The 23,633-nt window shown below is 41.6% G+C and overlaps 2 protein-coding genes across 6 annotated transcripts in view; both read left to right on the forward strand.

The window, feature by feature from the left end:
- Positions 1–2,329, forward strand: part of fgfr1a (fibroblast growth factor receptor 1a) — a 32,133-nt gene extending 29,804 nt beyond the window's left edge. For all 3 annotated transcript variants that reach the window (XM_063490131.1, XM_063490129.1, XM_063490130.2), the window contains 2 exons: positions 872–977; positions 1,092–2,329. In XM_063490131.1, the coding sequence (XP_063346201.1) occupies positions 872–977; positions 1,092–1,268 (283 nt within the window). In that variant the 3' untranslated portion in view covers positions 1,269–2,329. The remainder of the gene's footprint in view (positions 1–871; positions 978–1,091) is intronic.
- Positions 2,330–13,204: 10,875 nt separating this feature from the next.
- Positions 13,205–23,560, forward strand: lgi3 (leucine-rich repeat LGI family, member 3). 3 transcript variants are annotated; one of them, XM_063490489.1, is made up of 10 exons: positions 13,205–13,310; positions 13,663–13,963; positions 14,766–14,837; positions 15,426–15,497; positions 19,084–19,155; positions 19,299–19,370; positions 19,676–19,845; positions 19,955–20,119; positions 20,198–20,288; positions 21,475–23,560. In XM_063490489.1, the coding sequence occupies exons 2-10, from the start codon at positions 13,761–13,763 to the stop codon at positions 22,202–22,204; spliced, it is 1,647 nt and encodes a 548-aa protein (XP_063346559.1). In that variant the 5' UTR covers positions 13,205–13,310; positions 13,663–13,760; the 3' UTR covers positions 22,205–23,560. The 3 variants fall into 3 exon arrangements, with proteins under 3 accessions (XP_063346559.1, XP_063346558.1, XP_063346557.1); XM_063490488.1 differs by having other exon boundaries at positions 13,215–13,310; positions 13,407–13,963; XM_063490487.1 differs by lacking the exon at positions 13,205–13,310 and having other exon boundaries at positions 13,325–13,963.
- The last annotated feature ends 73 nt before the right edge of the window (positions 23,561–23,633 follow it).

Consider the following 23,633-nt stretch of genomic DNA (forward strand, 5'->3'; position numbering starts at 1 on the left):
CAAAGCCACTGATAAGTAATGCCTTTTAGTACAGGAAGGTGGGTGTTGTCTAACAAGTCTCTCACACAGCGACTATACCTGCCACAGTCGCCCAAGTGCATTTTTTATTTTTATCAGTAATAATAAGTATTAGTATTATTTTTTAATGGATGATTCCCTCACTCTTATTTTGTAATTTCAGTCATAGCTAACCAGCAAGCACTGGCCCTTCCCATCTCATGTTTCCCTACCGGTGGATGCATTTAGTACCCAGTTAGAATCTCTCCCCACAATCGAACAGACAACCCCACCCCTATAAGCTACTGTTGGTCACAATAGTCCACATTCTGCTTTTCTAGAACCCACAGAACGTGGAACTGATTCATAGCAGAAACAATGCTGTTTGGTATTTGGTAAAGTGGCGCAAAAGTGCCGCCTTTTGCGTGTATGTAGCCGTGCATATAAATGGACAAATGTAGTGTAATTGTGTGGGAAATGCTGTTTAAAGTAAACACCCTCTAACACTTTCCATGCTTGGTTTAAACAGTTAGGATTTATATTTACCTTACCCACGTTTTTGTATATCGGAAAAATCCTGGCGTGCCGATTGCAATGATGCTTTGTGACTTTTTATTTATTCTTTTGCTGTGCTGGTGAAATGAAACGCTTAAAGACTCAATTATCTCCAGCTAAAACATGCTGTCCAGCTGCGATGGACTGTCAGCTGCAGCTGAGTTTCAGTTAAATTGAATGAATTTTCAGTCCTTGAAAAGGTTTAAAATTCAATCTCGGATTTAGAGTTTAAGAATGTAAGGAGAAATGACAGACGGCTAGAACGATAAAACCAAGCGGTGTCATTTTTAAAATGTATATATTTTGCTGATTTCCACAGGTATATGATGATGAGGGATTGCTGGCATGCTGTGCCTTCTCAGAGACCCACATTCAAACAACTAGTAGAGGACCTGGATCGTGCTCTAGCCATGACATCCAACCAGGTCAGTAGTGGTCCTCTCCTCAGCAAGCACAGAAGCAGCAGATATGTCTGCCTTTTTTTTTTTTTTTTTTGGGAAGTGCAATGCTTCATTTTTTTTTTCTCCCTCTTACTGCAGGAGTATTTGGAGCTTTCAGTACCTTTGGACCAATATTCGCCCAGCTACCCGGACACCCGGAGCTCCACCTGCTCGTCCGGAGAGGACTCTGTTTTCTCGCATGATGCCGGAGCGGAGGAGCCATGCCTGCCCAAGTTCCCTCCTCACTCCAATGGGGCAGCCATCAAGAAACGCTAATACCTCCTGTTCTTTCAGACCAACACTGACACTTTCTCCACTCCCTGCCTCACGGGGTTGGACTCCTCCCCATATTCCCAGAGATGAAGCTAAAAAGAAGAAAAAAAATAAAAAAAAATTATTATTTTTTTTAAACCCACTGGTGCTTTGCGGAGAGGGAGCTCGGAGACACCTTGTTGAGCTTGCTTGGATCACATGAACTGCAAATTGCAGCAATTTCCCACTTCTTGTTGGTGACTGTGTTCATGAGCACTTTGTATTACCGGGACTGGCTCACAGCACCAGAAAGAGACTGACTTTTCTCATCACTCTGGGCATTCCGAAGTCGGGCAGGAGGATCGAAGGGACCGATTATGTTGGGGTTTTATACGTTTGGGTTTATTTGTTCGTCAATGTGTGTTTGATCAGAGGTGAAGGGCAGCACTCTGCTTTTCAGACCAAATCAGAGAAGATACTACAGAGAGATGTGCAGCACCGTGGTCCACTGCACCACTCATTATCATCTTGTACATACAGTTAGGAATTTATGAATACAAATATATATTTACACTGTATTCTTATTTTTATTACCATAATTGACGTACTTTATTTTGTACAAGGATGCTTCTGCTTGATCCATTTTTGACTTTAGTCTTTAGGGGCAGTTGTTCCATGAGGGTATTTTAAAAATTGATAACGATTACATGGCCATTTTTCTTGCTCACTGTGTCACAGTTCTGAGTTAACCCCCCCAGTATATTGGATGTCCTTCCAGCAGGTGTGTGTGTGTGTGTGTGTGTGTGTGTGTGTGTGTGTGTGTATGTATGGTCTTTTCATTTAACTTCAAGGATGGTCACAACTGTAAATATTTCTGGTTGTATGCCATGCTTGTTAATATCCAGAACAATTTGCTTCAGTCATGGACTCCCACCGTGCGTACCTTCTCATGTGATGAACTTGTTTCCTACTGTAAATGCTTTAACAGGGGTTACATTTGCTGCCATATAACTTCTGACAAAAGGGTTGCAGAACACGTATGTCATCGTAAAAAAGGATTACATTAAATAAAAATGCTGTTGATAAACAAACTAGCGGAGCTTTCAGCGTTTGAACTCTACTCCATAAAGCGCTCTATAAATATCAACATTTTTATGCTGGTGATGTAAATTATGTTTACAGAGATGGAACGATGGCCACTTCAATCTCCCACCCAGTTAACACGGGTTGCTGAGGTCTGATTAGATATGATAATGCGCTGCTGACATCAGAAGAAATGTTGGAAAGTGCAGAGAGCCCACAGCCAGCAGTAAACATGTTATTTATGGCGGTGTGAATGGCTTGGCAAGTGCTGTTGCTGGTCTTCCATCCATCAGCCGCACCAACCTTGGTGCCCGTGTCTGCCTCTGGCTTCCTGCCACTGGCTGATGCATCACCTGGATTGCAGTCTCCATGCAACAGGCTAAAATCAGCAGCACGGCACGGCTCATTCAGGCTTTTTAAAAGCCTGCTCTTACAGCTCGGGTCACTGCTGTTAGCCTCCATGGCAATACTGTACTACTGCAAAAATGTGGAGCAGTTTATTTGGTAATGGATTAAAAATCTATATTAGTTTTATTCAGATGCTTATTAACAGTTGAACTGAAATGCTGCCATTTATAATGGCTTTCAAGGATACCACCTCATCTTACTAGTGACGAGGTGGTATCCTTGTGTCCACTTCAAGGATTCAAACATCTCATTGTTTTTCTGACAAATTTCATTCACTCCTGGAAACCTGTCCTTGTATCCATGTGCTATGGCTGAGGTGATCCTGAAGAGCTGCATTTAAGAATATAAAGAACGTGCAAGGATTGTCTTTATAACCTTCTAATGGTGCTGAGTAAGGAGCAGGGGTGCCATTAGGTGAAGGGCATTATCGCCTTCTAACAGATGGCACAGGAAGAGTTTTGGTAAATCATCCATACTCTGGTAAAGCAACAGTTAAACTCTTCAGCTGATGACTGTGATTTACGATCGCCATTAGTGCGTGTCCATATTTTGCTCTGATGACACACGGGAAGATGTTTACTGCTAGTGTCACATTCTCCAGTCATAACAGCTAACATCTAATTAAATGGCTTCTGAGAGGAGCGAAGAAGGGGTTTGCTCTATCCTGTGTTTGCCTTCGCGGACTGATTTGGGGGGGGGGGGGATGCAAACTGATTTGGGAATACCGGAATTTAAACCATCCAAGCACTGCCCAGCTGGAACTGGCATGTTAAAACTCCAGCAACACTTTGCACAATTCTGGACAGCCTGATGAAATGCCTCCAGTTACACCAGCTGCTTATTTTGAAGACCTTATGCTGCAAACGTCCTGTCCTTCCACAAACAGATTAAGTACTCATTTACACTAACTGCCCTCCTCATTAGGTATACCTGCTCGGTCACTGATTAACACAAATGTTTAGCCAATCACATGACAGCAACTCAATGCATTTAGGCATGTAGGTCAAGACAACCTGCTGAAATTCAAACAGAGCATTTGAATGAGGAAGAAAGTAGATGTAAGCGACTCTTAACCTGGCATAGTGGTTAGTGCCTGATAGGCTGAGCTACTGAGATTTTTCCTGCACAACCTCTCAATCTCTATGGTTTACAGAAGATGGTCTGAAAAAGAGAAAATATCCAAACTCTGGGAGAAAATGCTTTGATGAGGTCAGAGGAGAATAGCCAGACTGCTCCAAGGTAATAGGAAGGTAACAGTAGCTTAAATAACCACTACATACAGCCAAGGTATGAAGAAGAGCATCTCTGAATACACAACATGTGGGCTACAGCAGCAGAAGACCACACGGTGTCTGTTAAGAACGGGCAGCTGCGGCTACATTTCACACAGGTTCACAAAAATTGTACTATTGAAGATTCAAAAAAATGTTGGCTGCTACAATAAATCTTGATTTCTACTGCAACATGGGGATGTTAGGGTCAGAATTTACCCTAAATGATATGAAATCATGGATCCATCCTGCCATGTATCAGTGGTTCAGGCTGGTGGTTGTGGTGTAGTGGGGTGTTTTCTTGGCACACCTTGGGCCCCTTAGTACCAAATGACCATCATTTAAACACCACAGCCCTATCTGAGTATTGTTGCTGACCATTCCCATCCCCTTATGAGGACCGTGTACCCATCTTCTCACAGCTGATGCCATAACGCACCTTGTCACAAATGTCAAATAATCTCAAACTGGTTTCTCGAACATGACAGTGAGTTCTTTGTGCTCACGTGGCCTCCACAGTCACCATATCTCAGTCCAATAGAGAGCCTTTGAGATGGTGAGCGGGAGATTCGCAAGTCAAGTCTGCAGCAACTGTGTCATGATGTCATGTCAATATGGGCCAAAATCTCTGACGAATGTTTTCAATGCCAAGTATTAGCACTACCACCCATTAGCCTTGTGTTAGTCGAGTTACTAAACTAAAACAAGACTTAACCCATTAGCCATGTAAGGTAAATCTAACTTTTTAAAACTGTGAACTTTAAATTTGATTCATTTTTAAAAACTGCAGAGTCTGTCTGCTCAGAACTTCTTTGGAACATTACATTTCTTTTACTTAGCTGAATACTTCAGTTAACAGCATACAGACACAATAATGGGTGGGCCTTTGTGAACATAGCCATCACATCTTGAAACTGTATACATTCTCTGAAAGTAAGTAATATAAGCAAGATGACTTTTGCGCATATTCCCTTGGTGGCCTGTTAGATGAATTGCTCCGCGCTCTTGTTTACCAGAGACGGTTTGATTTATTCCAGCTCGGGATTATCATCAGCAGGAGTGGGGGGGGGGTGTGTCTGATCATCGCCATTAATCTCCACCCTGTGTGTCCCTTCAGCAGCGACAGATGACCTGCCCTTCAACTCTCCGCCACCTTTGCGGAGGAGGAGATGCACCGTCGATCGGATCATTTCTCAGCTTTGCAGGGTTGGGTAAGAGGGTCCTGGGAGTCATGGCCCTGATGATGCATGTGTGTATGTGTGTGTTTCTGCTTTCTTAAGCCTCCGGGAAACAAGGGACTGTGACACATCAGGTTCTTCACAAATGAACTGATTATTTATGGGAGCTGTCAATGCACACGAAAAAAAAAAAAAAGACTGATAGAGGGGTTTCAGCAGTACAGTACTAGAACTCATGAATATCATTCTGGCCAGCATCCATATGCAAGGTGAAGGAGACGTGTCTCTTGTCCTGACATTCCTCCTTATGCCAAGTACATAAAAAAAGGAGCTAAGACAGTTCAGGCACTAAGTGTGTGGGTAACCGCAGCAGACAGGCTTAGCTCCAGAGCACCACAGATTGTTGATTTCAACATGGACGTGGATTTTAAATTTTCTTGTTGTTTGCTCGCTGTGACAGATTCCCCACCCTCGGAAACAATAGTAAAGATGACGTACAGCTGTTTTGGGTCTATATGTGACCGCTGTGGTTTCGGGTGTTGTTTGCTTTTTTCTGCAGAATCAGAAATCTAATATTGATGTAAATATTTTGTCAACAGATTGTGAAAGCACGTAAGCCTTCTGCTGGCCTTCTCAAGTAGAAATGACAGTCAGAGTCCTCATCCGTGCACTTTGGTTGTTGATGTTCCAGTATCCGCGGAGGATCGGGGCCTCTGTTTGTGAGAAGACTTGTCTTTATGACAGGTCCCCGGTGCCCCAGCTGCTCTCGGGGACAGACATGACAGACCGGGGTGAGCCCAGGGCACGCCCTGTCACTCACTGCGTGTTTCACTATTTTCTGTCTCTACATCATAAAAAACATTAGGAAAAAAAAGGTTCATGGGGAAGTATCTGTTTCCTACGTGGTAATTACAGTTATAATTATCTACTGCAAGGTATCATTAAAAAACTATTTCTCATCTGGTATAATAAACACAGGGAGAATGTCTAAAGGCTGTTTTTGTGTTTTGACTTTTCATTTAGTAACTAAGCATTCCTACTAGTACTAAAAAAGAAGGAAAACTGTGGGATAATATTGAGACAGGGCTTTTTAATAGCGTCAGTTATTATTTAAACACTGTTACACTTGAAATACTTAAATGTTGGCTAAATGGATGAATGGATTGATAAATGGACAGATAAGGAAATGATAAAAATAACAATATAATAAGAAAAATAAGTTAGAACAAAAAAAATGCTGGAAAGTTTTCAAATGTCAATAAAATGGCCTAATGATTTGTACAAATGGTACCATATACACAAAAAGACACAGCATAGAGATGTTTTATATGTAAATGAAGTGCAGTGAGAATGATGATATGTATCTCATAGCTGGTATTTATCATATGTGGATATTTTACAGTCTGAACAGGTACACCCATTTAACTGCTTGTTAACACAGTCCTTAATTTGCTATGCACAGCATTTCGGTGCATTTAGGCATGCAAACACATCAAGACAGCCTGCTGAAGCTCAAACAGAGCATCAGAATATTGAATGTGTATCCTAAAACTGTGAAACGTCCTTTCAAACCCAGATTAAGACAATTTGAAATACTAGCACCTTTGGGATGTGGTGGAAAGGCAGATTTGCATCATAGCAAACCTGCAGCAACTGTGTGAAATCTCTGAGGAATGTTTCCAGCTCTATGTTGAATTTTTGCCACGAAGAATTAAGACAGCTCTGGAGGCAAAAGGCAGTCCAACCCAGCACTAGCAAGGTGTACCTAATAAAGTGTCTGGTGAGTGTCGGTCTGTTGCCTCCTGCTCTTTAAGTATATAAATGTCCTGATAACTCTGGAGAAATACGCCTATAACAGCACTTTCCTGCAATTTCCAGTCTGACCTTTTGAACCAGCATTGTTTACATAAATGACCCAAAATAGACACTGCTGCGTGTAAAATTACAGCAACACACTGTATTTTAACAAAAAAATGTAAAACACTGACAGTATTCATTTAGGATCTGTTACAGTGTTTTTACTATATCTATATATTTCATCTATTTTTAACAGCTTCCTGATATTATTTTTAACTGCACACAGGCTGTAAAATAAAACCAGTCTCCTGTTAGCCCATTTTTCAAAGCAGTTATAAAGTGCTCCGTGTGTGGGCTACAGCACTTTATAATAATGCTGGTGATTTACAGTATCACTTTGATGTATGGATCGGGTACTTACTGGGTCCTTGGCGGTTGTTACTGGTACTTAAATGTAGGTGCAGAGGATCAAAACAAGACTAATGGCAACAAGTGGATGAGCGCAGGGTTTTATAAAGGTAAGGAGAGAGAATGTTGTAAGTACCGGGTATGCCTGCACTATGTGACAGAAAGCTGGGAAGCATTATTAGTAGTTTTTCAAGTGTAAGCGTTAAAGTCACTATGATGCGTAGTGACTTTAGTCATAGTGTATACTTTACCAAATAAAGCCTGCATTAAAAACAACTGAAAACAAACAAACAAAATGCAATGTTTTGTGTGTCTGTCATGATTTGTCCAAAGAATATTCATGGCGTCTTGAGGCACAGGTGTGGTCAGGTAAATGAGATGGGTGAGTGTGTTTGTTTGGTGTTAAGCTTGCAGAGGGGTGGAGAGGGGGTAGTGGCAGTGGTGCCTGCCTGACAAGATGTGTGTGTGTGTGTGTTGGCGTCCATAGAAAAACTGACGCCTACAGGCATGGTCCCGCCTCTTTCCCACCAGATCGACTTTCTTCAGCACAGGAATGAGACACAGACACCTCCTCCAGGCTGAGACATATAATCTGGGCCTGTCAGGGCCTTTATCAAGCAGGATCAACTGGCGTGCCGGGCCTTCCTCCACAGTCCCCACAGGCAGCAGGATACCTGCACACGCATTCCTCCGACACATCCCTGTCCCAAGAGGCGTATCGCTTGTCTTTTATGGCAGCTCCGCTCGAAGGGCGGGGGTACGGGGTACAGTTGCTCCTCTGCATTGTGACGAATGGAAACCAAGACAGTAGCACAGTCTTGAGTTTAAGAGGATTTTCCTGACGCTCAAGGTCTCAATATGACAGACTGATGATAAACTGAAACATATGTAGCTTTTTCTTGTCCGCAGCCGGTTTCCAGTGAGAAGACAATGACAACATGACGAGCTGATTGTAGGAGGTTAGCTCAGCAAGCCTTTTACGGGTCCACCTGAGAGAGCTTAGTTGTTTCAGCACCAAATACACCCCCCCCCCCACACACACACACACACACACACACACTGTGAGTGACCAAATGAAAGAGGGTATGAATCAAAGCTGCGGCGTCCTCGTACAGAAGACTCTAATCATATCACTTGCCCCCGAGCCATATGTCTTTGTACTCTCTTTAATTGAATTGAGCCTGGGATGAGATGGGCTGACATACCTTCCAGCGACTGTGCCTCACTTAGAGATAGCAGGGCAAGGAATTAGAGCAATTTGGAATGGTTGTTTTCTTGGCACAGTTTGGGAGGAAACCTTGAAAGTATCCAGCCTGCTTGTGCTCTGCCCCTTGCTTTCCATTTCACTGGCTTAGTTGGAGTAGTAACACCTGACTGAGAGCTTTAGCTTTATTGTCTTATATAAAATGATTATCAGTTTTACTGACATGTTTGCGACTCTGCGATTGGCCGTCGAAGACAAGTTCAAACGTGATACATTCGTGATCGGAAGTGGCCTGTTGTGACAGACACTTACTAACTTATTGAATTTTTGGTCACATGTGAATGCATCAATGGCTCCTGACTCACCAGGCCTGACGTCAGCTTGTCCTCAAGTTCGGCCAACTCAGTTACTGGCATCAGCCGACGGCCTCATGGAGACACCTGAAGATGAAGTTAATGATTTAATGCCTCAGAATCACCTGTTTATTTGTGCCCTTGTCTATCTCTGTTAATCAACTCGTGTAAAGAATTCAAGAGGAAGTACACACGCCGCGCCGTGTCTGCGTGTGCGCACGTCTGACTGAAGCCTTGGCAGTTTTGTGAATCCACTGCCTGGAGCGGCTCTGATTTTCCCTGAAAAGAACTGAGGTGAAGCAAATTTCACCTCTCCTCCTACTCTGTTTTTTTTCTTTTTGCTGTTTCCTGAACAGTCACCATGCCAAACCATGAAAACCAAACAGAAATGGAAACAGAGTGACAGAGAGGTCTTTTCAGGCTGCTTGGCACATAATCAGAATGGGATGTGGGTTTGAAACGGAGGAGAACGGGGACGCTGTTCAACAGAGTTGTGATGTAAAGTTCCAGTTGTCCAAATAGGGTTGATTCCCGGTAAGGCAGGGCTTTGGGGAGAAGAGGTGAAAAGTCTGGATTTTAGAACACCTTCGTGCCAGACAGGAGAGGATATAATGGGATGGTGAGAGTTTGGCAGACGAGAACACTTGTAATGTTCGATGACTAATTTTTGCCAAACTCAGCAAGTGTTCCTCTTAATGTTGAGCTCTCAGAGTGAGTGGTAACTTGGCTGAACTTTCCTTGATTGCCCAAAGGGCTGATATGAAACAAAGCAGTTCAAAAGGCACAGCTGTTAATTCCATATAATTCCTGACTGAGAGATGTGCTAAGGGTGCAGTGCCTGTATAAGCACAGTCCTCTAAGTTTATCCTTGGGGCTGTTGGTGCAGTTACAGAATAAGCCTTGGATTATTCATGTTCTACTCGTCTTATGAGAAAAAATATCAAATTATTTATTTCTGCTGGCTATAACTAACTAATTGAAACAAAACTATGAAGAATTAAAAGTGAAAATGATGCGACAGTGTGCAACTTTTTCTGTTTAATAATGCTTTATAGACAGTTTTTGCTCCGTGTTTGCTATATAGGCCACAAATGTTATGCACAGCTTCATTTGAACTGCTTTAATCGCAGCCAGAAACAAGCAGACAGGGATATATTCCTCTGGAATAGGTAGAGACCAAAAGGAAGGCTAAAAATGGGTAGAGATGCGATATTAAACAAATGATGACACACACACAAAAGCTGTAGTATTATTTGCTTCTTGTTGAGATTCACAGTGCTGTGTAACACTCTTGAGCCACCCCTCGTTTCTTTATATTTTGCTAGGGAAATAGGAAGTAGGTGCGGCTGTTTACTGAAACATGCAAACATACATGGATTTCCATGTATGTATACAGTATATACGTGAAAAAACAGAGTTTGCAAAGTTCTACTAAGCTTGAAAGTCAATAGTAGGTATGACCACGTTTATTCTTCAACACAGCCACACTGCTTCAATAATACGTGTGTGTATTTTTCTATAGGTATGCTTTTCCTGCATTAGCAGTATGTTTGGGATGATTAGCATGCTGAAGGATGAAACCACTGCCAATCTGACACTTATTGGTACTACATGGTTAATCAAAATCTGACTGCACAAACTATGACAGAGCCTCCACTGTGTTTTACATATGGCTGTAGACACTGCTGTACCTCTCCCCTGAACTCCTCTGTAAATACTGCTGACAATTTGAATGTTTTAAAAACACACTGCACTCCACCTTAAAATCCCGAGCCACGTTTTTGGCTAATATGTCCTTGTGAGTAATCTTGTTGATAAGAAAATAATATTTTAAAGCTGTCAGACTGTGTTATCTTTGGCATTTTTTTCATGGATTAAACTAAAGAATTTGGAAAAAATTATTTAGTCTGCTAATAACAAAGTGCCTAAAGATACAATTTAAATTTGCTTCTTTGCCAATCCCTTGATTTAGGTGCCTTTTTTAAATGCTTGATTGATCCACAGGTCAGTGTTAAGTGGCTTGACAAACAAAAAAGATTCCTTTGAGAAAGGGTCAGATACAAGGACCGGACTGACGATAGGTGAAAAAGCAGCCAATATCCAACGATCAACTTTGCAGTACACCTGGAGAACTATTGCTCAAAATCACTTCTCAAAGCAAAATATAAAGAAATGAGGGGTGACATTTTTTTTTGCACAGTACTGTAGATTGTAAGCTTGGTGCCACTTTGATGCACTTCTAAAACTGAGTGATACTTTGTTCTAAGCCGAACTAAAAGCCTGCTGCGGGTACACTCACATCATGACTAAAGCTGAGTGGAAGACTTCTCATCTATGTCTTGGCAAACAAAGCAATTCAGTGTTGAATTTTTTAAGGGTTCATTGTTTAAGACACTGAAATCATGCATGCTCTGATGTCATGATCGACTGAATTCACACAGCACATTTTTCCAAAACAGTATTTAAAACCGAGACCTATGATTTACTAAGTACACTTGTATGGGGAGAATTTTGTGGATTAAGCTCAGCGGCATTTCAGATTCCTCCACATGGGCCATGTTAGGGTTTCCAGCTGCTGTTTCATGCTCCCTTCTTTATGCCATGCAATTATACTGGTTCCCACCGGAGGTTTTGGATTGGGTGGAGCTCTGCAAGGACTTAACTGCTCCTGACTTGGCATAACTTGCATAAATCTACAAATACAGTTAGCACAAAAAAAAAACGAGACAAGTGCAAACACGCCACACGGAGTACAAAAGAAAATAAACAATAAAAATAGCTACTGTACAGGAAATGGCATTCCTAAACTGGATAAGGCACAAAAGAGACACCACCCAACTTTGTAACTGCTTCTGGAAAGCTGTTGCTGCAGCTTCACGGGTTTGAAGATGTCTTTTCAAAAACACTACACTCTTTAGAAGCTGCTCATAGATATGAATCAGACTGTCCCAAGGCAAAACATCTAACAGATTTCAAATGTATGCCCCATTCAGACATTTTTCTGTATTTTCTGCTCTTGGACATCAAATAATGGGTTTGACTGTGTTTCATACAGTAAATCAGAAGAGAATATGGGCATGAAAAAACAAAAGCAAAATCACACTTTTGGTTACACGTGTCTGTTAAGAGTTACTCTCTACTTAAAAAAAAAAAGTACAAAGAGCTGCTGCTTTGAATCAGATGATTAAAACCACATGCTGTGCGTCTGGGTTGGGAACAATGTGCTGAGACCTGGACAGACAGCACGTCGCAGGGTCTCTGCACTTGTGACAACAGAGTCGTTGTGCAGGAAAGCTGGTAATGCCTGGCACTGAGGTTGCAGCCCCTGCCACCAGCTACTTGGCCACAGTGCAGCTGACAGCCCTAAACATGCTGTACATTTTATTGACAACAGCACCACCTGGTGTCTGGAGGCAGTACTGAGCTTGACAGGGATTACGTCTAAATCACGCTGGCAATCTGATGTTTATCAGATATTAGATGATTATCTTCATAATACTGTTGCTACTTCTTTTGATAAACAAAATGAAAATATTTTAGAGAAAAAATATTTGTTTTTGTAGAAATGGGGCTTGTAGAAAGGCAGAAAGAGAGGCTCTTATAGCTCCCTTTGTGCATTTTATTGCATTTAGCAGTATTAAGAGCTTCAGATTGGCAAAAAAAGTGTTTTCAATTAAATAATAAATTGAAAACACTTTTTTGAAAATCTGAAGCTCACCTAAAAAATTAGGTGATGGAACTTACTTTTAGGGTAATTGTTGTGCAGACAGTGGTTTTAGTTGTGTCAACACAAAGAAATAGTACGCTTTTCTTATATTTTTAATTGATGAGTCTAAGAAGTGTCCAACAGTTTCATATTGAACATTTGTTTATTCTGATCCCCATTACCTGCATTATATATTTGAATATATTAAAGCAACGTGTATCATCATATAAACAATCTGTAGCAATAACACACAAAAAACAAGGGTTTGTTTTTCAGCCATTGATGTTACTGATTACACTTTTTCCTGTTTACTTACACATTTGACTGCCGAGACTGAGAAACTAATTTCAGATTATTTCATAATATAATAATACACTTCTGTATATTGGGCAGCATTCATATTTTCCTTCTCACTTTTTTCCTTCCTTCTTTTTGAGTCATGTTTATTTTAATACCTTCAAAATAAGAGAAATCTCAGCACCGGCTGCTGTTTAGAAACTGACAGAATAAAAACACCCTCCCACACATACAACCACTGACACATGAAGTCATGCACGCACATTTTGCCTGCGTCTTTGATGCCTCCTTGTCTGCTCTCCTGACTGCAGAAGCTTGACGGGATTCTGCACCTGATGAAACGTCTTCTACAAGCCCTAAAGTGAGACCCTCTCATCTTCATCCCGTCTCTCCCTGCTGCTGCCGCTGTTTTAGAGGTTTTCTGCATGCGTAATAGTAAATAATTCACTGTCAGCAGCACTGCAAACAGGTCCTGGTGGAGAGAAAGCAGCCTCGCTCATCATTCCTGCAGTGTGCATCCTGGCAGCAGCTCCTGACAGGGACACAGAAAAAGACTGCACAGATCCAGGGAGGCTGCAGAGCACCCACGCCCACCGAGGATACACAGGATTACCCTTATTCTCCCTCCTTTCTACCTTCCTTTCCTCTCTCACCCACATCCCATCTTATCTCTCTCTCTCTCTTTCTCTGTCTTTTGTGCGCTTGTGTTGTAGGCAGGCTGACCACCGCCTCTCAAACACGCCACTTGCTACTGATCTAAAACTTTAAGAAGAAGCTCACTCAGACAGCTCCCCTTTCCTCCCGACCAACGATGCTGGAAATCGGACCAAGATGGGTGAGGCTAGCCTGCTTGTCGGTTCTGTGTCTGTTTCTCTGCCTGCCGGGGCAGTCAGACAGCAGGAGAGCCCCAAAGATACCCCGCTGCCCTGCAACCTGTTCCTGCACCAAAGACAGTGCCTTCTGTGTGGATACCAAGGCTATCCCCAAGAGTTTCCCCCCTGGAATCATCTCTCTGTGAGTTCTCTGTTTATATGTTTCCCTCTCGCTCAGCAGAAGCATCTTTATCTTAACCTGTGTGAAATCTTGGCAGTCTGCAGGCTGGCACCGACGGCTACATCACTGATGTCACCCTGCGTTATGTAATGATGCATGAAAAACCCCTCGCTTGCCTTTTAGTTACTTTAAAGTGAACAAAGGTGCGTCTCCTGCTGATGTTTTCACAATGCAGCGCGCCTCTGCATTGGCAGTATTATGTAACAGTGACAATAATGTCCCTTTACGGCGAAGGCATGGTAAACTTAGTTGAGGGAGCACGGCAGTAAAAATCCTAGCAAGCTCCAGGGAGGAATACTAACAATAGCTCCCCTCTCTCACTGCAGGAGACCTGCTTCTCCTCTGAGAGATTTAATCTTGAAGAGAGCACAGAGAGCTGCTCGGTAAATGGAGCACAAGTAATGAGGAGTGAAAGCTTGACTGGGGCAAGGTTATGTTTCACCGAAAAGGTTACAAGGCACTGATGATGTTAACCCCCATCACTGGTGTTTGACTGTTGGGTCAAGGGAATTGAAGAGCACGGGTTGGTGGTGGTGCCCTCATTTAGTAAGAGAAAAAAGTAAAGTTGTGTTGGCCTAGTTTATCGAATGATGCAGCCACGACTGTAATTCAAACTGCAAGCACATGACAGGCAAAGATGACAGGCTTATAAAATGACAAAGAAATGCTGCAGTAAATATTAAGAATATGGCATTTTCAACCCTTAAACACATACATGGCGTGTGACACATCTGATGACATCTGCTGTTGTTTGTCTACACAGGACGATGGTGAACGCAGCCTTCACTACGATCCCTGAGGGAGCCTTCTCACACCTTCACTTGCTGCAGTTCCTGTGAGTTGCCTGACCGCGCTACACCCTTAAAACTGCACAACATCGCAAACTTTTGACTCACAAGCTCTCACGCAACCAGTGTACAGCTTTATAAAACGCACACACGCTGTCACGGCGCTTTGTCACACAGGTACGCTTTCATACAGCACGCGGGCATCTTTTGTTTAGCAGGGACAATGAAAGGACTTGAGCCACTGTACTAGAAATGAATGGTTATTGAAAACAGTGGTGACAGCGCAAGTAATAAGGGTTAAGTGGCTCTGTATCAGTGTCATTGCCAATGACTGACTCCCTTCACTTGTGCTCTTCTAAACAAAAGGGCCTTTATGTCCTCAGATGCAATCATAAGTAAGGCGCTGCATTTGTGCGTCTCCTTATAGTCCTACAGCGTTATTGTTCAAAACATTTGCCTGGCATTGAGATTTACACACTGAAATTGTGACAAATCGTTTTAGGATAGCAGGACATTGGCTTTTTTTTGTTGTTGTTTTAGACACTTTAAATGGCAACCAGCTGCTTTGTGTCTTCTGTTGTTGGACATGTAGAACTCTAACAGTAAGGTGATTTAACTTTTCCTTCTTTGCGCAGACTCTTGAATTCCAACACCTTCACTACTATTGCTGATGATGCTTTTGCTGGTCTGGCTCACCTGCAGTACCTGTGAGTGTCTCACTTTCCTCATTTGCAAATTACTTTTATTTAGTAATTTAGTCTTTAAGGCAATAAAACTCATTGTAGTATCATATTTTGCTTTTGATTAATTTTCTACTGTCTTATATGCACTGATAACAAAAATAGTACTGTACACTGTATACTGCATCTCCAGTCACCCCTCATTTCTGTATATTTTGCTTCCAGATTTTCTTGTGATTTCTTAAAGTGGTCTTGATCAATAGTTCTCCAGGCTTTCTGAAAGTCTTTTGAAAGTTTCTTTGTTTTTTTGGGGGGGGACATGGCTCCTTTTCCTCTCATTTTCAGTTCAGTCCTTGTACCTGAAATATTTTGTTTTCTTTGTTTATTATTTTATTACGAAACTCACTAAACTATTTTGCTGACCTTTATGTAGTTACTCACAAATATAATTTTTATTTTTATTTTAATCTTAATAAAGTTACTGATGCTTCTGGACAAGATTTTATTTTCACCCTGGATCGCTTTGATCTTTGTTAGATCTGTTTGAAAATGTGTTCATCTTCCTGCCCACATTAAGGGCCATATGCTCGATTTAGTCTGTCATTCTGGGGTCACATCTTTTCATTTTAATGCTGCGGAGTTTCCCATCTCAGATCAAAGCTTACCCTCTGTGACAATATTTTGCCTCTAAAAAATCTCAACAGAAACATGACACCTCCCCCTCAAAAGCATTAATCTCACCACACTCACCAGTTTAATTATTTCCTCACCCTTTATTTCTGCTGCTGCTTTGGTAAATGACTAGGATTACAGTTTAACCTGTGCATTCAACTCGCTGGATCTATTTAAAACCCTTTACAGAGTCTTCTTCATGATACACCTCTGAGCTCCATCAGCCTAAACCTGTGGGATGACTCAAATGGCTGTCTAAGAAAATTGAATTGCCTGTACATGTAGATTGGCTCAATACTTACAGATACTGCCTAATCAACAAATTACTCAGCTTGGATGAGACAAATGGTCTAACCTTATATTCAATAACCTCAAACAGCTCTTGTTAAAATCACTGGTGACCTCCTTTTTGGATTAGATCCCAGGCTTCTCATCATCCTCATCCTCATCCTCCTTGACATTCAGTCCCACTTTTGATATAATTTTCCATCCTCTGTTAGAATGACTACCAGCATTGGAATCCAGGACACAGGACTACAATGGTTCACATCCTACTTTTCTAACAGGAAACAGTTTGTTCAAGGCTCTCTATCAGTCTCATTCACACATGGTGTCCCTCAGAGATGCTGGGACTCATAATTTATAATAATTTCATAATTTATCTCCTTCCTCTCTTAAAAATTGTTTCTCATTTTGGAATACAGTTTTATTTCTATGCTGATGAAACACAACTTTATGTTTCCAAAAGCCCAACACCTATGTTCCCCCTTTTATCCCCACCACCTGCCTATAAGCCATCACCACTTGGATGGCAATCAATCAGGTCAAACTAAATGGCAATAAAGGTGAAGTTATCCTTATTGGCTCAAAGTAATCGCTTTCAAACATATACCCTTTTGTTGTCTCTATAGATAGTTGTTGGGTCCACACTTGTACAAGTGTCAAAAGTCTTGGATTCATCTTGGACAATACTCTGTCCTTTGCTGCCCACCTCAGTGATGATTTACTGTCAGCCTTCTTCCACCTGTGTAACATTTCCAGATTACGCCCTTTTCTTTGAATTATCTTTAATGCCATTCTCGTCGGCCTACCTAAAAAAAACCTCATTCATCAGCTCCAAATGGTACACAACTCTGCAGAACAGATCATCACTAAGTCTAAATTTAATGGATTGCCATTGAATTAAGCGAATACAATATTTTGCTCATTACTTTCAAAGCTCACAGTCACTTGGTATCCCAAAATCTCTCAGACCTCCTTTTTCTCACAAACCTTTCTATATTCTACTTTCCTGACTGGTCCCTGTGTCAGTCATAATACTGTGTGTTTCCAGTCATAACAGACAGTTCAGAAAAGAATTAATTTCAAAATATGACACTTCCAATGCAGTGAAAGCATACCTGGACAGGTAAAAGATACTGCAACAGTATCGGTCATGGATTGGCCTCCGCTGAACCTCAACCTTATTGAAGCAGCGTGGGATCGTGGTGACAGAGAACAGAACAAAAGGCAGCAAACATCCAAAGAAGAACTTTGAATGTCTTTCAAGAAGCCTGGAGAACTATTCTCATACCAAATATTGATTTTTCATTGTATAAATATATATTGTGTTTTCCTTATATACTCCATTTCCATATTACTTTTATGTTTGCCCATTTCAATAAATCGCTGGCCCTCACATTTCTTTTTTTTGCACAGCGCTGTATTTTTGAAACAGAAATAACATATTTTCCAAACTAATAAACTGAATCTTATTGTGCTACTGTTACATTATGTTTAAAAATAATTATTTCATTGGAGCTGTCAGGGATTCATTAAACTATGTCTATAAAGTAAGTGTATATGCATATGGAGGACCACTGCATAAATAACAAATAAATAAATAATTGAAAAAACCCAACATAAAATGTAGGAGACATTAACAGGTTTGTTTCAGTTTGTGTCTATATTTCTTTATATTTGTATTCATTTCCATATTTATTTTCACACTTTGATTAAAGAATTCATTTTTCTCTTTACATAGCAAAGCAAAAGTGTAAAAATAAAACACAGAAATACGTTTTATTAACAGTTTTGGGGAAATAAAAAGGCAATGTGAAAATAGTACATAAGTAGCTATGTAAACAAATTACTTTTAGATAATAATTTGATGGATAAAAGTAAATGGAAAAAATATATAGCTAAATAAATACAGAAGCAGTTTCAGTGTTATAAAATAATTAACTAATTCAATCACAAGTATATTCATTTAGTCAGTAACGGTCCTCCATAGAGGCAATCTTATTTCTCAGTGAAGTGCATAACAGTAATCTGCACAGAATTCCGCAGTATGGCAGAGAATGCCAAAAGTAAACCAGAAAATAAATTTGCCCGCGACAGCAAGTGTTTTGCTTCTGCAGTGTGATCAAGCTGAATATGCCATCTGTGAATCGATGAGCTTTAGAGAGTCGTTAGCTGATGCTCTGGGGTGTGCAGCTTTCCATGATGGCTATGCCTCAGGCTGCTGGCCTGCATCACTGCCACTACCATCGCTACCCGCTGTGAATTCTAATAAAGTAATAATATCATATCCAGCCAGAGAGTCTGCACATGATGTACAGCATGTCCTCGGATATCAATAGACAAAGACAGAACAGGATCAAATGATGCTGAACACAGAGCTCTCTGTAAGACTGTGTGGATTTTAATCACATAAAGCTAAGACGGAAATATAGTTTTTAACATTTAGTGTTTCAATTCCTTGCAGTTAATACAAGGACCATTCAATAAGAATACATCCAATACAAAAAATACAAAACAAAAGAAAAAGTCAGCCCTTGAAAAAAATGGACTAATCCCTGAAAACCCTGCTGCTGCTACAGCCTCCTTCCCAATGACGAATGGCTGAATTTCAGAGGTTAACATCACTGTGTGACATATGAATAATTTGTTCCTTCCTCAGGTTCATTGAGAACAACGACATCCAGGCTCTCTCGAAGCATACCTTCAGAGGACTCAAATCTCTGACTCATCTGTGAGTACTTTTCTGGTAACGCTTTCCAATAAAGAACCTGTTACTTAGCAACACGACCGAGCTAATAAGCTATGCATTTATGCAACTAACGCAATCAACTGCTTACTACACATCACGACACGATGACAACTCTGTTTTTTCAGCTCTCTCTCAAACAACAACCTGCAGCAGCTGCCCAGAGATCTCTTCAAACATCTAGACATCCTCACAGATCTGTAAGTGCGCCAAAACTGAAATCCGCCTCAACATCTCGAGTGCTTTGACCCTACAGTCTGTCAGTATGAACAGTGGTTTGCTCAGATTCCCCCGAGGCCTCAGTGGAGCGCCACACTCCGGCCAAATGGTCCACAGAGCTGTCTGACTGGAGCATGAGCTTTGTTTCTATTTCGGTTCTTGTTTGAAACACACACGTGTTTTTAAAAAATGAACTGTTTGATTTGCACTCTTTGCTGAAAGATTTAAGTTTGAGCTTTCAAGACTGAACTTCACATATTTTCCCTGATCCCCACCTGCTACTTAGAGACCTGCGTGGGAACTCTTTCCGCTGTGACTGTAAAATCAAGTGGCTTGTAGACTGGATGGAGAAGACCAACACTTCTGTTCCCGCCATCTACTGCGCCAGCCCCTTTGAATTCCAGGGACGCAGAATCCGCGACCTTACACCACGAGACTTCAACTGCATCAGTGCAGGTTTAACCTTAATCTTTTATTAGACTACTATGACTGAACTCCTGACTGACTACTAAGACTTCTCTTATGTCTCTGGCCATGACGCTGCCTCTGGTTTCTCCTCCTACAGATTTTGCTGTGTACGAAACCTTCCCTTTCCACTCTGTGTCAGTTGAGTCCTATGAGTTCAATGGAGATCAGTTTGTGGCCTTTGCTCAGCCTGATTCGGGGTTCTGCACCCTGTATATATGGGATCACGTGGAAATGGTTTTCAGGAGGTTTCACAACATTACCTGTAAGTTGCTGAGGATGAAGGCGCTGTGTTAAGGAACGGGTCCTGATGTTTTTTGACTTCCGTGTGTCTCTCTTGAAGCTCGTTCCGCTGTGTACTGCAAACCCGTGGTGATTAACAACACACTTTACATGGTCGTGGCTCAACTTTTCGGTGGATCTCACATATACAAGTAAGATTTGTTAGTTATTTCTCACATACCACTAGTGACCTGTAAAATGTCTCCAGTATATTAAATATGAGCAGCTAAGTACAGAGTGCTTTATTTCCCTTTATTTTTGAGAGAGGAACTCCACTCTAATATTGGCTGGGTAAATTTGAGGCTTGAGTAAGCAAAAATGATTAGCTTGGCTTAACATGGAGACTGGGTATACAGGGAAACAGGGAGAATCAATGGAGCTTTAAATAGTGCAGGAATGCCACAGATCCACACACACAGGTCAATATTGTCTTCAGAACTTTATGCCAGGTTTTTCTAACACTTGGATAAGAGTGTGAAAGGGTCTGTTTTAGCCCAAACAATGATTCGTTCTTAACCCTAATCAATAGTTTTGTTGCCTAAACTTATCCAAGTACTTTTGGTTCTTAAACTGTGTCTGAAAACTGAAACACAGATCTTTTGAAAAAAAAAATCAACACTAAATTTAGGTTTACTGTGGAATTCAAACCCGCGTTTGCCATTTATCCACTATAATGCCATCCTAATGTGGGCACATTTGTCTCTTTATGTACTACCTCTCCTGTCTTTGCAAAGTCTTTCTGGCAGAAAGTCGTCACACTAGTGAAAAAGATTTCTGAGAGGTAGGTACAAGGATGAAGCTTGATCAAGTTCAGAGTGCAAATGGAGTAGCTCAAGCTCCATTCATTAGACCCTGCAGTCCGCAACACTTGCCAAGAGGAGCAAACAGCTGACCCACCTCTCAATAGTGAGGTAGACCACACTGCCCCCTAGCTAGGGCTGCGGTTAGTAGCTTGTGGCAAGAAGCAGTCGTGTTAGCAGTAAGCTGTCAGTTACATTGAGCGTTCAGCAGTACAAGTTGCAGTTTGTTTGAAAATAAATACTGCTTGGCTGGTGTATTTTTACCTTTATAATGTAAAACAGACTCGTCAGATCACAGTGTGAAAGCTGTGATCTGCTGCCAGATGAAGCAACCAGTCACACAAGGTTTTATCAAAATATTTTCACCTCATAGCCTAAAATTACTGATGCTTTGCAGCTTTTCTGCAAGGCTAAGCTGACCTGCTGCTCTTAACTTTATCAAAGATGTGATAAAAGAGTCAGTGAACCACTCATCTAACTTTTTGATCTAATTGTTTAAAGTTTTGGGAATGCACTGACAGCATTTCTGCTAACACAGGTGGGAAGAGGACCCGCAGCGCTTTGTAAAGATCCAAGACATTGACACCAGTCGGGTAAGGAAGCCCAACTTTGTGGAGACCTTCCAGCTGGACGGCGAATGGTACTTTGTGGTAGCAGACAGCTCCAAGGCAGGCTCCACTAGCATTTATCGGTGGTACAGCAACGGTTTCTACTCCCACCAGTCCCTCCATCCCTGGCATCGAGACACCCACGTCGAGTTCCTTGACGTCGGGGGAAAGCCTCATCTCATCCTCTCCAGCGCCTCTCAACCGCCGGTGGTTTACCAGTGGAACCGAAGCCAAAAACAGTTTGCTTTCCACTCGCAGATCACAGAGCTGGCCGATGTACAGATGGTTAAGCACTTCTGGGTGAGGAAAGTTCTTTACCTCTGTCTAACACGCTTCATCGGTGACTCCAAGATCCTCCGCTGGGAAGGGCAGCGTTTTGTGGAAATCCAGACTCTCCCCTCCAGGGGCTCAATGGCAGTGTATCCTTTCATCGTGGGCCTTCGCCAGTACCTCATTCTTGGAAGCGATTTCTCCTTCTCCAGGGTATACCTGTGGGATGACCTCACTCAGCGCTTTCAGCCCTTCCAAGAGCTCAACATGAGAGCCCCAAGGGGGTTCAATTTGGTGTCCGTGGACAACAAGGATATCCTGCTTGCCGCCAGCTTCAAAGGCAACACCCTAGCCTACCAGCACCTGGTGGTGGATCTCAGTGCCAAGTAGACACGTGAGAGCAACAAGAGGTGTTCCTGGATATGTGTCAAACGTGCCAAATGAGTAAAAGACTGTTTTTGCCATGGAAATAAAAGTCTGCTGTTTCCTCTGATATTTTAAGCGAGGCAATTAATTAAATGAGTATTTAAACTATTTTTATGCACTATCCTTGATATCTGAATGAATAACATGTTCTTTGACTTAATAACACAAGTGTCATGTCATTGCTGCATCACTGCTTCAGGTAATGTTGTTTTTGGATTGCGTTGTATATCGTACTAATGTGACAATGAGATGCATGTGCATCTACTGGATCATTCACTGGTAATTGTACAACTGACAGTAAATCTTCAGCAGTTTTCTAACTTCCAACATCTTGGCTAGCTGATCTGAGTAGCTACTTGCATGACATTGTATATCTCTATAAAACAATGCAATAACATCAATCCTTGACTATCTTTATCTTTACAAATTAGATATTCTTGGATCTGTTTTGGAATGAGTGTTTGTTCCGCATTTATAACAAAGGGTCAGAGCAGATCTGAGGATGCATGAGAAACAAACTAAACACAGAAACTACGTAGACCTACTTGAGCATTGGTCAGTTCGATTTTCTTATGATGTTTATAAGATGAGTTTACACAGACATTCATTGATTTTGTTATGCTGCAGATTTCCCTGCTTTTCATGACATTGCTACTTAAATAATGGCCGAGTTGGAGGTCATGTACATAACTTTGGGATTTGTGGGAGCAATACCATACCGTCTCTCTTTCTTCTTCATTTGGCTGCTCCCGTCATCTGCCTCCATTTCATCCCATCCCTAGGATTCTCCTCTGTCACACCAACCCTCTGTTTTTTTCCTCTTTCACTACCTCCGTGAATCTTCTCTGCGGTCTGAACCTTTCCTCCTGGCCGGCAGCTACATCTTTGTCCAGTATACCCACTATCTCTACTCTGCACATGTCCCAACCAGCGTCGCCTTTCTAACTTTGTCTCCATGTATTCATTTCTAATTCTGACAGCTTGCCCTCCTGTCTTTCTGTCATTTCTTGTCTCCAAACTAACTGCCTCTCACACCTCCACCTACCTTCACTCTCTTCTTTACCTCTCTTGTGCATTGTCTGTTGCTTTGGATGGTAGATCCCAGGTATTTAAACTCCATCCTTTCACGTTTCCCAACTATCCAACACTCTCTATGGAACTATAACAAAATCACTGAATTATAAGACAAGGTCAAGATCCTGTCGCAGTCTGTGCTTTGAACAGTCACAAACTGTATTAATTCTTGCTGTGTACATCTGCACATGACTGGGATGGCTGTATAATTAAATCCTATAATTAATTAAATATGGGCTCCAAATAGTCTTGTGTCTTGTATTTTATGTGGTTATGCGTTGGGACACACCTTCATTTACACTGTGAAATCTGGTCAATG

This window comes from Pelmatolapia mariae, linkage group LG12, assembly GCF_036321145.2.
Source record: "Pelmatolapia mariae isolate MD_Pm_ZW linkage group LG12, Pm_UMD_F_2, whole genome shotgun sequence".
Taxonomy (NCBI): domain Eukaryota; kingdom Metazoa; phylum Chordata; class Actinopteri; order Cichliformes; family Cichlidae; genus Pelmatolapia; species Pelmatolapia mariae.

Excerpts from the sequence above, each read along its gene's own strand:
- lgi3 (XM_063490489.1), top strand. The coding sequence starts at position 13,761 with ATGCTGGAAATCGGACCAAGATGGGTGAGGCTAGCCTGCTTGTCGGTT. Across the intron at positions 19,371-19,675 it reads CTAGACATCCTCACAGATCT|AGACCTGCGTGGGAACTCTT; the intron begins GTAAGTGCGCCA and ends CCTGCTACTTAG. Across the intron at positions 20,289-21,474 it reads GGTGGATCTCACATATACAA|GTGGGAAGAGGACCCGCAGC; the intron begins GTAAGATTTGTT and ends CTGCTAACACAG.